Below are 15,079 nucleotides of genomic sequence, written 5' to 3'. Positions count from 1 at the left end.
TCATCAATTTTTTGGTGAAACACATTAAAGCACATCCCGTGAACGTACAGTCTTTTCAGTTTTTCTTTTAAATTGCTTTTACAAAGTGCTGTGAAAACACCATTTCTGCACCAAACAGTCTTACAGTGATTATCTGTAAAGCTTTCAAAGCGGATGTTTGTTGCTGAGCTCTAAATTATGCCTTGGAATCTCGTGGCGTCTGCGCTTCCTGATGTTCAGTCTAAGTCAGGAACACAGCCAGAGAGAGGAAACTGGGTCTTCCTGTTCAAAACTGCAAAGACAAAATGCCACTTTTCATTTATCCTTTGAGCCTTTTAAAACTTTTTGGATGTTCCAACTGAAGAGAATGCTTAGATAAAATAAAATAAATGCACTCTGTGCAGAAGGTGCTTTACAAACTATATAAAAACCATGTTGTTCATTGTATTTGTGCGCGACAGTTTACATAAGTCGTTGTCTGTTTAGTCAGTTCATTTGTATATTTTATTTTAAAACAGAACTTCTATTTTTTTATATGTCTACATTGTTCAAGAAACTGTTTAATCTCCCTAAAACAAGTCTAGCCAGTCACGAGACAGCTCTGCCTTATCACTTCCTTTTCCTGTCGCTGCATGGGCGAGTCTCAATAGCTCTCCTGTCATGATGCCTCCTTTGCTAGCAACCTTTGCTCTGCAAACAAGGCTTTAGCGGTTTCTGCAGATGCTTTAAATAAACTCCTAGTTCTCATTTCTCGTGTATCTTTGCAGTTTATTTAGGCAGAAGTCTGGATTTCAGAGTGTCAGAGAAAAAGGATTTAAGACACTATTGTCATATGTAAGCATGTATTTACAGTCAGTGTGTAGATATATGTTTATATAAAAAAAAAGAAAAGAAAAATAAAATGGGTGTTAAGCGCTGAGCTTTAGAAGTGCTGGTAATTGTTTTATGGGCAAGGATTTCAGTCTGTAGATGTGCAAAGCTGGTAGAGACAGACCCTAAAAGACTGGCATCTGTAACTGCAGCAAAAGGTGGTTCTACAAAGTATTGATTCAGGGGGCTGAATAATTACGCGCACCCCACTTTTCAGTTATTTATTTGTAAAAAATGTTTGGAATCATGTATGATTTTCGTTCCACTTCTCATGTGTGCACCACTTTGTGTTGGTCTTTCACGTGGAATTTCAATAAAATTGATTCATGTTTGTGGCTGTAATGTGACAAAATGTGGAAAAGTTCAAGGGGGGGGGGATACTTTTGCAAGCCACTGTAGCTACTGACTGCAAGTTCATGTCTCCAGCTTAAACATCCAGTTTAAACTGATTTAAAGGTGGCAAGGTGGTGAAGTGCTATGCCTTCACAGGATGAAGGCTCCTAGTTTGAATCTTAGCTGGAGCTTTTCTGTATGGAGTTAGCATCCTCTCCTTGTGCCTGCACTACTCCGCCTTCCTCTCATGTCCAAAGACATGCCTGTTAGGTTAATTGGTGATTCTAAACTGTATGTGATAAAAGGAGTTAAAGTACGGCACGAGCATCATGATAACTTTGAGATTTTAATGATTTCTTTGAACTATTCTTTTTTCTTTTCCAATGTCGAATGATTGTGCAGCATTACACATCTTCAATGACTTTAACAAAAACAAGAAATGGGTGCAAAAGTTTGAATTGATTTTGGATTTTCTTTCATCCATACAGGGTCATAGTTATGCATATAGACTCAAACATATACAGTGAGCAACATAAGTATTTGAACACTCTGCGATCATGAAATCATGGAGGGGTCTGGAATTCACATTGTCGGTGCATTCCCACTGTGTCACACAGCATTTAAACAACAATTTAAGAAATCACATTGTATAATTTTTATGACATTATTTGTATAGCACTGCTGCACATAAGTATTTGAACACCTGGCAATCAGCAAGAATTCTGGCTCTCCAGCTCTACTCCACTTATTGTGTGGAAAAGTGTGAAATTACACCATCTTCTGGTCAGGTTTAGAGTTTACAAAAGTACAATGGAAGGAAGAGCCTTCAGCTACTGGGCCTCTCTACTGTGAACAGCTGTGTTTGAGACACCCTTTCCACTTTTTAAAATTAGAAATAAAACTTTCCCTTTTCATAAAGCTGATAGTTAGGCTTGGATCATGTGACCTTAAAGCTATGCTATTCGATAAGCCGAGGGACTTCCCATGACGAGTGGTTCTCCACTACTCCTATTTTCTTTTTAAACTCTTTACTCTATTTTTTCTTCGAAAGTTTTCACCTAAAAGTAGTAAAATGAATAAATGAAATGATGTAACTGAAGTTTAAAGTGTAAGTAAAAGAAGGTTGCTACAACCATTTAAACTTCCACATTAAACTTTATTTCACTTTCCTTAAACTCTCCAGGAATCAGTGCAGACCTGCAAGGAATCCAGCTGTTCCAGCCATCTATTTTACTATCAGATTTTATCTCCTACCCATCCACCTACATTTATCTGCTTTCTGTTCCAGGGAATGAGGGAAGGACAGTGGAATGGAAAATTAAAAATAGAATCTAAAGTCCCTTTAAGCTAAACCGGTGCCACGTATTGTCAATGAATGTTCCACCTGTCATTTCATTCTTAAGAAAGCAAACCTCAGGTATAAAGGCAAACTTGTTCTCTACAGAGAAAATAAACAGAATAGCTTGAATGGAGTTGTCTTCTCCTTTAAAGCTTTAAAAGTATGGGCGGGGATCGGAGTTCGGTTTCAGTGCCGCCTCCTTTTTCTGTTCTCACACCCAGCAGCTCAGGTCAGTCACAGAAGAGTCAGCGAGCTGACGTGCTTTGGTTATAGCTTCAAGCTTTCCCGGTTGATTATGAAATTAGCCACCATCAATGAAGAACCACAATACGACACGCCACTGGGGAACTTCCACAGCCTTTCCACACCTTTTTCAAAGGTCGCTGACCCCTGAAAAAGGACTGAACCAGTTTGACTTTTGTTTGTTAATGACACTGAACTTTAATATACTGGATGAAAACTTTTATCAAGTGAGGAGATGGCCAAAGTGCACAGACTCTATGTAGGAATAGTAATCGGTAAGATCTTTTCTCTTGTTCACCTTTCTTTCTCATTGTCCATAAGCAGAAGGCTAAAAACCCAAAAGGATAATATTAAAATGATATGTAAATAGTTCTTGTTTTAAATGCATGTCCTGTACGGTTCCAGTTTTCTTCTCATATCTAGTTTTTAAAATGTCATTTGAATAGCTCTATGTTGTTTTGACTGGTATTAAAACCATGTGTTATCAAAATAATGGAGCCAAAACAAGTTTACGGGCAATTCCCTGCTAAGCAACTTGTGGAATAATTGTACTTGTACAACAAGCTTCACTTGTGGTTAATGATTAAATGAAAAGCTCATGCACAAGGAATGTGCATCTTCTGTGATCATTAATCATCATCAAATCAGGCTTCCCTTAATATAAGTTTTGGAAACTGTTTGTGACGTTGTCCTTTCTATAGGTTTATATATTAAAAAAACAATTATTTGCCAATACAGTCACCAGGAAAAGTAATAGAGGATGTTTATAGAGTAGTAAAAGTCCTGTCATCGCTTGTCCAGATCCTGTAAGTACAATGCGGCTAAACGCTGGTTAAAATGTGCAGGTGTACGTACGTTGGTTGTGTGTGATTGGCTTTTTGTTTGTGCTCCTGGCTGCAGCTCTGACCTTATGCAAATACTGCCTGGCAGAGTGGAATGCCACAGACGCGCCTCCCACTGGAACTGTGTCCGACTGTCATCTCCATGGCAACAGAGACAATTGCACAGGTAGATATGGAAAGGTGGTGTAAGGGGCGTTTCTGTGACGGTGTCATAACTGCTTCTTTGGTTTGACTTTTTCAGTAGTAGAAGTAGTAAGACAGATGCTGGTATGAGACGCACTTGGAAAAGTATATTGTTGAGGAGTCACAATATACAATACACAATATAAAATGTATCAACCCTTAGTACAGAGGTATTGTCAACAACCTCTGCTGAGTAATTTCTGTAATTAAGCAAATTTTAACTACAATCTCATCATTGTTAGATGGATTTTGGTGGGAAATAAACCACTAGATAAGACCCATAACATGGGTGTTGTATTTTATATGGGATTAAGTACAATAGCACAAATTTATATATATATATATATATATATATATATATATATATATATATATATATATATATATATATATATATATATATATATATATATATATATATATATAAATGTGTGTGTGTGTGTGTGTGTGTGTATTCTTTTGGAAAAATGTAGATTAATTTAGATAATTTTTTGAACTTAGGAAGCTAACTAAAATAAAATTAAAATATTGAGGAATTATGCTTGGTTTTAGTATCTGTTGGTGAAAGTTTTTATTACGACTTTGCTGATAAGACATTGATGGACATGCTTACTGAGACTGTGGATATCTAGAAGACTGTATGTGAACTTCTTCCAGAAAGTTCAGAGTTTTTATTGTAATACCTTTACTGATTTCCTTATTCTCGCATCTGAATTATGCTCTCTATACAATAATGATTAAAAAAGACTAAAACTTACACTTTCACTCTAGAAACTAAAATGAATATAAGACAAAGACACAAAATAAAATTAAAATAATAGCTGACTATATAATAGAAAAGCTCTAATCAGTCCAAATTAATAGTTTGAAAAGAATTGAAATTAATAGATTCTATTTAAGATTTGAAACGAAAACTGACTTTATGTTTGTGTATCTATAAAACAATCACCGTTGTTTAGCTAAGGTGTGCAGAAAGCGCAGAAACAGGTTGAAACACACTATTTAGCACCGCTTTTCACTTTGATTTGTGATTTTTTTTTTTTTTAAAGATGTAGTATTTTAGTTTGTGAGCTTTATAGGGTCTAAAGACTTGTTCGGGTTAGCTATGTCCTGTTTTCCACTGTTTTTGCTAAGCAAACCAGCAGCTAGTGTTAGCTTTATAGCTCACGAAGTGACAGTGGTATCTAGGGTTGCCAACCGTCCCTTAAAAAACGGAATCGTCCCGTATTTAGAAACAAAAGTACACGTCCCGTATTGAGCTAATAAGGGACGCACTTTGTCCCGTAATACAGTGAGAATCAAAAGTAGTCTATAACTTTTAATGGAATTAACACTTTGTTTGAAAACATAATTCCCAGCCCCTCTCCTGCTTTGTGACCAATGAGCTGACAGCACACTTATGACAATTCGAGTATGACAAGTCAGATTACCGCTCATCTCATTGGTTGAGGAAAGGTCGCTTACGGAGAAAATACCGGAAGACAACCGATGACCACAACAAGCATGGCCAACAGGGAAACAAACGCCGACACTGCGGTGCAAGTCTCGGACGGCACACTGTGCGTCCATAAAATGAAGGTTATAACAGAAAATCTGTCGCTCGCTCTCTCTGTCTTTCACTCACACAGACACACCGCCACCATCAACTTTGCTAAATTGCTAATGAAAAACATTGATCAGGCAGCTGTGATTGAGCAGCAATGTAAATCCAACTATTTTCACGGTTGTTGTGGTCGTGATCATTTTGTGATGCCACATGGAAAAGGCTCGGATGAGCTTTCCAAAGTTCTACAAGTTGTGCCTCCATCGCTTGTGTCCAGATCACACGCTGCACAGCTGTGCTGCAACGTCTTTTTCACCGACGTTTACGTGTTTGCGCGTGAGCAGCTGCGGTGACACCCTCACGAGCGATTGATGATCGGGAGCTGCTCGAGGTGTTAATCGCTTCTCGTTACCCCACGTATACTACACGACGCACGATGAAGGCCAAAATCGGGCTGATCACCAAATCGGTCGCACGACTCAAAAATCGGCTCAAAATGGGCCAAAAATCGCACAGTGTGAGCCCAGCATTAGAGCAGCAATGTTTGTTCGCTCAGAGAAAGAAAAAAAAAGGCTGCAAAAGTACAGGGAGGAATGGGAAAAGGAAAACACCTGGCTGGAAAAGTGCACTATAAAGCGCACTGCACTGTGTGCTGGCGCACTTTTTCCATAGGCATGCTTCTATTGGTGGGCACATGAAGAACATGAGGGGCGTGAAAGCTCGGGGAACCCTTTACCAATTTTTTGTCCGCCAGGCCACGGCAGAAGCAGATATGGTATGTAAACACTGGTTTGTTTTTTTTAAACCCTCTGGTTAAGGTTAATATGGGCATGTGCAGTGAATATCAGGGCTATGTGGCCAGAAGTGTAATAATATAATTTATTTTGTGTAATAAACAACAGCAAGGATAGATGATTACAACAAATAGATCACTAATACATAAAAGTAATACATAGATGAATAATGATGATGAGTTATGATGCGTAATCATGGGAACAAGTGGGTTTACAAACAGGAGCAGCTGATTAGCTTTAGAAAAGCTGAAATAATACCTCAACTGAAGCCAACTGTACTAAATGCACTAAATGTGCACTGTTACAAGAATGATTTTGTTCTATTGCTTTCTATTAATTTATATAATTTTAAGTTAAGTAGGACAGAGTTCTTTTAAAGAAAGATTTACTTATATTCTCAAAAGTTAAGCATGACAGGCTTCTGTTTAAGAAAGAGACCTGTTTTATTGTGTTAATGTTGTCATTGTGAGCTAAAAATAAATGGCTAAATGATCATTTGTTTCCCATATGGTCATATCACAAAGAATATGCATCTGCTTAAATCAAGTTCAAGTCAAATGGTTAAAAAATAATTTCACACACAAAAAAAGAGCTACCACACTGGGAAGGGTGAAGACAACTGGGTTGCCCGGCCCTGGCCACGAGGTGTCCCTTATTTATTTTTCAGGGAGTTGGCAACCCTAGTGGTATCGGTTGCCCCATCTCGGCTAATTCTTGGCAAGACAGCAAATAAAGCTACTTCCCAGACTATCTCTTTAAACTTCGTAACATGAGATTTTTCCTTTCAGCACTGAGGTCATGACAGCAAACTGGGTCTCGTGTTTCAGCTAACAAGTGAAGCGCTCTCATTGATGTCGCAGCACTATTGTTTTACAAGCTCAATATTCAAAGATAATGTCATGAGAGCCGCTTGTAAAGATAGCGGTATTCAGAAGAAGTGTTATATGAAACCGGTGGTCAGAAGTTCATCTCCATGGCTAACCAGCAGCTGTCAGGGTGTGTTTTATCATGTGTGTCTGTGATAGAGAAAAGGGAGAGGATGAAAACATAATCCCATTTCATTTTGTAAAGAATTTTAATGAAACGACTTGATTTCCAAAACAGCTGAGATGCTTCAAAAATGTGAACAAAAACAGGAGGATTTTCGAAAATAGGTCGGGTCTTTTAACTGGAATATTTTACTACTACGTGAAAAATATGAGCTCATTTTGAATTTAATGGCAACAACATGTTTTAAAAAAGTTGTCATGAGGGCAACGCAAGACCGGAAAAGTAAGTGGTAAAAAAAACAGCTGGAGGAACATTTTATAACTAATTAGGTTAACTGGCAATAGGTCACTAACACGATAACGTATTTAAAAAGAGCCTATGAGAGAAGCAGAGTTTCTCTGAAGTAAAGTTGGGCAGAGGTTCACCAATCTGCAAAATAAATGTGGAATGTGGAACAATTTTAGAATGATATTTCTCAAAGCACTTTTAATATAATATCTCATCATCTACGGTAATAATACTATCATATCATCAAAATAATCAGAGAGTCTGGAGAATTCTCTGTGGGTAAGAGACAAGGCTAAAAATCAGTATTGCATTAAAAGCAGGTATGATTCTGGCAGGAACGTTTTGGCACGGACTCAGGAGCACTTCAAGACATCAATGTTTGCGAACACAGTTCACCGTGCCAACTACAAATGCTCTGTCGTGCAAAGAAAAAGCCATGAACATGATCCGGAAATGCAGCCTGAGCCAAAGTTCATTTAAAATGAGGGCAAGTGGAAAACTGTTTTGTCATCGGACAAACTAAAATTTGAAATTCTTTTTGTAAAACAGGCTCACGGTGCGCTCCGGATTAAGGAGGACAAAGACAATCTGGTTATGATCAGCATTCAGGTCAAAAGTCTCCAAAGCAAAGCCTAACCCTAACCCCAAGGCCAATAAGTATCATGGTAGAAGAGCTCAGGGGCTAAACTGGCTTGCAGTCCAGATCTTTCACCAGTTGAATACATTTGATGCATCATGAAATGGAAAATAAGACGAGTCAGGACTGCTGAGCAGCTATAATTTCATATCAGATAAGAATGGGAAAACATTAATTTTCCAAAAGTCCTGCAATTGTTTACAGACTGGTGTTAAACATGGCCCAGTCCCAACTTTTTAAAGACATGTTGCAGCCATCAAATTCAACATGAGCCAAACTTTTTCTTAAAGGATTTTCGGTTCGTATATTTGATATGTTTTCTATGTCCTATCATGAATAAAATATGGAATAAGGAGATTTGCAAATCATCATATTCAGTTATTATTGAGATGTTGCAGAGCATCCCAGCTCTTCTGGAGCTCAAGTTGTAGAGACACGTGTCTAATGAGATCTCGATGACACCAGGCCTTTCCTGGCATGCATTGCACAGTTCTTCAGTGGATCGTGTTACAAACAGTCTATATATACACACATCATGCCATGCCAGAAGGTGAGGGAGTACATCAAAGAAGATCATGACACAGTTACAGAAATAGACGTTTGGAGAAATGAGCTCATTTGCTTTTGGTACATTTGTTCATTTAGACAAGGTGACTGATGAATCTCCATTAGGCCTATATACTAGGCACATAAAGAAAATCTTTTTGTGTTAGCCATACACCAGAGGTGGGACCAAGTCATTGTTTTGCAAGTCTCAAGTAAGTCTCAAGTCTTTATCCTCAAGTCTCAAGTCAAGTCTCAAGTAATGTCAGGCAAGTCAGAGTCGAGTCTCAAGTCACTGGTGTAAAAGTCCGAGTCAAGTCACAAGTCTGAAACTTTGAATTTCAAGTCCTTTCGAGTCTTTAAAAAAAAAAAACAACGAAAAAATAATGTTGCAGTTATATGCTAAATGTAAATGTTAGACCATGTAATTTTAAAATCTGTGTTTTTCTCAACACATGACAAAATAGTGAACTTAGAAAATATACACAAATTGTGAAATTGCACCTCTATAAAATGCAGCTCAATTAAACCTAGCTCCAAGAATAATTTTCACCGACATTTCTGAGATACGCTGCATGTTATTCTTGGATGCGGTTGTAGGACCGGCTTTAAAATCGCATGACAAAAATATCATACACATTAAAAAAACTGTATCACCAACGTAGCCTGGACAACATTTGCTAGTTAGATGAAGTCAGCTATCTCATCGTAGCATATTTATATGCATATTTATAATCATACGGTTCTTGGAGTGAGTGCATACACTCATGAAGTTTAGTAACTTCAGGTCACTGCAACAAGTCCAGGTACAGTTTACCGACGGATGGGTGCAGGACCTTGAAATGCACCGTGTAGAAAGTAAAGACCATCGTACGTATCATAAGTTTACCAGTCTCACAAATCGTCGTCATAAATACACATTCGTTAACCGTTTATTAATAGGACCTTTGAGCTCAACGGTAATTAATTAGTAGTGGAAATAATTTCTGGTAGCATCACAGAAATGTAGCAGTGACAACAATACTGTATGCTGTAATCGTACTGGGCAATTAGTGATACAAAAAAACTGTTTTATCCTGTGAATAAAAGTATATGTTTTTGTCAATGTACCATAATAACAGAGGCGAAACGCAATATTGTGTCAGGACAATTCACTATTTATGCACAATAAACAAAGGAGCATAGCGCGACAATTTCTGTTCAGCGCCAGACTTGCTTGTAACCTATATCACCAATTATGTTATGAAAATGACGTATTAACTACTAAAAAACACTGACCTTCGTGTAAATGCTTGGAGCAGACTAACCTGTGAGCTGGAGGGTTCTGGGACGTTATATTTGGTCTTTGAATGGCTGCAATCCAGGCCACCCGTCGCCTCTTTGTTACTTCGGAAACATGGCTCGAACAATTTCTCTTCAACGAGGTAATCCGATAACAACCGATCTCTTTACCCGTCGGCTTCCCGTGGCTGTCATGCGACCGGCTATTGCAGTTAATAATACAACAGCTTCTTGTGTTTCTTTTTATCGCTGTATAACTGATTTTAATTGAAAGCCTGCGTGCGCTAGTACCGCTTGCCACGAGTTCCCAGAATCCTTTGCGGTTCTACCCGTGAATGACGTCACATTTTCAATCTCTATATAATATGCATGTTAAATTTTGTATTTGGGGTAAAATATCAAGTCTTTTCAAGTAAACCGGTTCAAGTCCAATTCAAGTCCCAAGTCATTGGTGTAAAAGTCCAAGTCAAGTCACAAGTCTTAGAACATTTTTTCAAGTCAAGTCTAAAGTCATAAAATTAATGACTCGAGTCCAAGTCATGTGACTCGAGTCCACACCTCTGCCATACACTGCAGGCGATATGAAAGACAGAAATCTGAAAAGCAGCGGGGGCTCTAACTTGAACTTGGTCTTGCTATTTGAAGTAGAGACTGAGCTGATTAGGTAATGATACAGCTTATTCTTAGAAGTTGTTTTAGTGCAACCGATACCTGAAATCAAGAACAGCACGTGGCACTAGGACTTCTCAGCGGTGACCATTTTATTGGAACCATAATTTACAAAATAAGCATTATGCTGTATTGAAGAAGGCTCTAAAACATTGAGTCCTTTAAGAAAATGTTTTCCAAAATCAAACGTAGGATAATTTACTCAAAGACTTCTCTACAATCTGATTTCTTTTGGCAGTCGCAATAGTCTCCCCCTGTTGACCATTAGAAAGAACGCAGGGTTAAGGCACTAACACACTGACTTCACTCAGTGTCTATATGCTCGATATATCTATCTATCTGTTTTGTATACAGTCAGTGACAGTGACATTAGAATTTGATAAATAGTAATATTAATTAAAAAAAATTGTGCTTTACTTTTTCAAACCATAAACAAAAAAGGCTTTTTGCTTTTTCTAAACAAAGTATATTTTTGATTTGGCATAAGATCAAGAAAATAGCTTCGATATGCAACATACACATTTTCCCCATAAGTACAGTTGGAGGACTCCATAGCTACATATAAGCATTTGAGTAGCTTTAAAAAGACAAGTAACAAGGGAACACAGTTCATCTATCTCAGGTTAAAGGGAACAAACTCCAGCTACCAGCCCAAGTTGTAGTTTTGTGAGGGCTTTCATAAGGGACTATTTTATGCCTAGTAATAGTGACAGGGTCATTGTTGATGGTAACAGGCATTATCATAGAGTAGACTATTTTACCAAAACTATGCTTTATATAGAACAACTGACAAATTTCACTGTTTAATTTCTGTATTTATGAGCTTCTATACGTGCTTGCTAACAATGATTAGACTCCTCCCCTTTCTACACATTTTACTCCTCCAGAAGACACAGTAGATACTGGACAGTCGAATGGGCACTTCTCAAAATGCCCAGAGGAACTTGAGTATTACTGCATCCATGGGGAGTGTCGTTACATAAAGGACCAGGATGCACCGTCCTGCAGGTGAGGCGCAGATTTCCAAACTCTGTTTTCAAGTTGTGCAAAATGTAATTTAAACAAAACTCATTCTGCAAAATCATTTAGCTGTGGAGCAGAGACAGTGACAAGAGACTGACAACAAGGATGTTTATTTGAACAAACAACAGGGTGCAAAAGAAAGCCCTGTCATTTATGTTCCTGCACGACAATGCTTCCAGGGTTCCGTCCGAGCATGTTAAAGAAGTAGACGAACAGATGCCTTGCAAGAAAAATGCACACGAAAATGAAGTTAGGAACACATTTTATGTTCTTTGTCACAGGTGTCAGATCGGTTACATTGGTTCCAGGTGTGAGTACCTAAATCCGGAGGTGCAGATACAAGACAAACAGAGAATCATAATTACCTGTGCCATCGCAGGGCTTGTGCTATTAATTCTTCTTGTTGTTTTCATCTGCATCTGTTCACGGTAAGTCTGTGTACATGTGAGGGGCTAAATGAAATGTTTTTTCACCATTGTATGGAATGCATGTAAAGGATCAGAGTGGATGCCTGCTGCATACTGATGATTAGCTCTTGGCTCTTGATTGTTGGCCATGATTGTTTCTTTCTCAGTCGTAGGAGGAGATTGCAAAGGGACAGACAAAGGGAGGAACCAAGGAATGGGACGGAGAAGCTTGGCATGATGATGGACAGCAATGCAACAGGCTCAACTTTAAAGCCGGACTCAGCAGAGCAAGCCCTCACAAATTCTGTATGAGAACCTAGCTGAGGAACGTGTCTGGGAATCTTTTATACATAAAAGATGATAGCTGTCACCTTCGCTTAAGCAGTCGGAGGTTTGTGAACGGCACCGAGGCATTTATGGATAAAGTGCATCTGTCGGTGCACTTTATGGGAGTTTATACAGTTCCTTTTAACACTCTTCAAAGAAGTGTGAGAGCAAAGAAGATGCCGTCCAGGATTTATGATAAATATCAGTCGGAGAGCTGTGTTTAGCTGCTGGTGTGCTGGCACGGGTGATTTTTCCACTTCTGTGGAGAAACAGGCTCATCTACCCTCTGACTAAGTGCTGCTGGGCTGCACCGCACTAAATAAACTGTTGCTATCCTGGAAAAGGCTGTGACACTATTTGGCAGGCAGTGATAACAGTTGATCCGGCTGACCAGATAGTGCCCTTCGTGGGCGACACATGGACACTAAGACATGGAAGAAAAAGGACTGCACGAAGATACGGCACTCCATAAACTCCCGTCATGTGAACAAACCATTAGATGTATAGAAATCCTCAAGAGTACTGCCAGCTGCTGTTTTAGTAGCTTTGTGTCATTTTTGTATTGCTCCTATTTGTTTAAGGCTGGTTTTGCTTTAGTGTCACGTCACAAGATCAGAGTGTTTATTGTACAGGCACCAGTAAAATCAACAGTTATCACGTATTCAGCAATCCACAGAAATGAACTAACACCGAATATTGTTACTCAGAAACATTAGCAATGCAAGAAAAGCATGTATAATTACACACACACACACACACACACACACACACACACACACACACACACACACACACACACATATACAGTATGTATAAAATGAGGTTCTGGATTCTCCTGGTTTGGAGGAGGACAAGGAGAACTTGTGCTGAAGGCTGTTTTGATCTGTATATTTGGAGCCGAGCAGCCTCTGAGCTACAGAGGCTGAACAGCTGAGCCTGTGTGTGGAGGCTTGGCTTAACTAAAAGCGCTCCACTGTATGAGACAGTTTCCAAACTTGCTAGCCTTTCACTTTGGGGTTTTAATGTGTATCTGTATGTGTATGAGCTCTAAATGCAGTCTGAAGAGAGTGAGGACAAAGTCAGAGAAGCTTGTTCTCATGTTTATATGTCACCTGTCAGTAAATGTGCCTCCTACGTGCACTGTGCATTTGCATTTGCTTCAGCCATTTTTTTCTAATTTGTCTTTTCGAATGAAACTGACACTATGTGGTGCTCTCTAATAAATGGAACATGCCTTTACTCTGCAGGCTAATAAATGTTCACGATCGCTGCTGATGTGCAAATTCCTGCAGATAACTGTATCTCTGTAACCTTTCATATGAAACTATTATTTCATCCTCCACAACACAGACTCTGGACTACATAAACAAACATGCAAGACATACTGCAGTCATATTAAATCATAATTATGCTTCATTGCAGGGGGTTGTTATGTTGCTATGGTGCTGTAACTTGTGTCAGCAGTGTGAGCCAAAAAATACCAGTCTGACAGTGAACATAACACACCATCATCCTACGACATAAAGAGATGTAATCCTGCTGGCACAAACCTGCAGCATTACATCCCCAAATGGGAATTATCCTGTAACTGACTTTATCCTTAAAACCATCACAGCTTTGCATACACCGTAAAAAAAAAATCCTAAAAAAACAGTAATATTCCAGCAGCTGGGGTGCCAAAACAATACCAAAAAATAACTTTCCCATGAAAATACAGTTATTTTCAGTAATGACAATACAGTTTGTTGCCCTAATTTCACATGGGATTTTGGCTTCTTCAACATTAAATTAGGAACATTTTAATGTGATTAAACAATGAAATTACCTATAAACAAGGTCAATGAATGTGGCAATATGAATAATAATACTTAAATGTACAGAAATATGCAGTTAACAGTTGGTTTAAATAATAATGGATTGCATTCATATAGAGCTTTTTGAGACCTTCAAAGCGCTTTACAATTCCCGTCTGGCCATCACCAGTAGGTGAAGCGTCATGCCCAAGGACACAATGACCGAGAGTGTCTGAGCCGGGGCTCGAACCGGCAACCTTCTGATTACAAGGTGAACTGCCAACTCTTGAGCCACGATCGCCCCAAATAACAATAATAATAATAATAATTTGATGTAAAAAAAGTTTATAAGAATCATTTTATATATCTAAATATGCATGTGTACAGACAAATACATTTAACAAACAAGAAAATTATGTTTTATTACATTTACAGTGATTTTACATTAATTTGCATTTGAAATGTGAAATCACAGTCTATTTATGTAAATTGAATGATATTCTAGAAAAACAGTACAAAACTGTAAAATACACAGTAAAATACTTTTGTATTACATGTCATGCACATGCACAGCATCTATTACATGTATTATCCTAAAAGTATGCTAAGGAAACATGAGAGATAGATTTTACTACATTCAAAATTATCTTAAGAGTTTAAAATTCACAATTTTGTCATCTTAGTAGAACCTTAAATGCCATGCACATTCTCTATTAGGTATCGACATGCTAAGCTATTATGTCCAAGCTATTCTTATACGTCGTTTACAATATGGCAGACAGAGATATCATACTGTTACACCAAGGAGGTCAACTCAAACTAATTATTTGGGTGTCTGAAAATGCAGAGAGATGAGTAAGAAGATTTATTTTATATTAAGAAGATTTACCCTCATGTCCGTCTGGTGAATATGAATATAAATGAATGCAGCTGGTCTGGTTAGCTTTGTGTTAGCAGAGTGTACTTATTGGTGAGTTCTCACCATTTTGAGGTCT

At 38.3% G+C, this 15,079-nt stretch overlaps 1 protein-coding gene across 1 annotated transcript; it reads left to right on the top strand.

Moving 5' to 3' along the window:
* The first annotated feature begins 2,764 nt into the window (after positions 1-2,764).
* Positions 2,765-13,684, top strand: btc (betacellulin, epidermal growth factor family member). The gene is made up of 5 exons (XM_085359884.1): positions 2,765-3,039; positions 3,665-3,772; positions 11,422-11,542; positions 11,839-11,985; positions 12,132-13,684. The coding sequence occupies exons 1-5, from the start codon at positions 3,000-3,002 to the stop codon at positions 12,274-12,276; spliced, it is 561 nt and encodes a 186-aa protein (XP_085216010.1). The 5' UTR covers positions 2,765-2,999; the 3' UTR covers positions 12,277-13,684.
* Positions 13,685-15,079: the final 1,395 nt, after the last annotated feature.

The sequence above is a fragment of the Diplotaxodon limnothrissa genome, linkage group LG7, assembly GCF_057381915.1.
Source record: "Diplotaxodon limnothrissa isolate DT_005_m linkage group LG7, D_limnothrissa_male_GT1.1, whole genome shotgun sequence".
Taxonomy (NCBI): domain Eukaryota; kingdom Metazoa; phylum Chordata; class Actinopteri; order Cichliformes; family Cichlidae; genus Diplotaxodon; species Diplotaxodon limnothrissa.
Note: the sequence above shows the minus strand (reverse complement) of the source record. Positions and strands in the feature narration are given on the sequence as shown.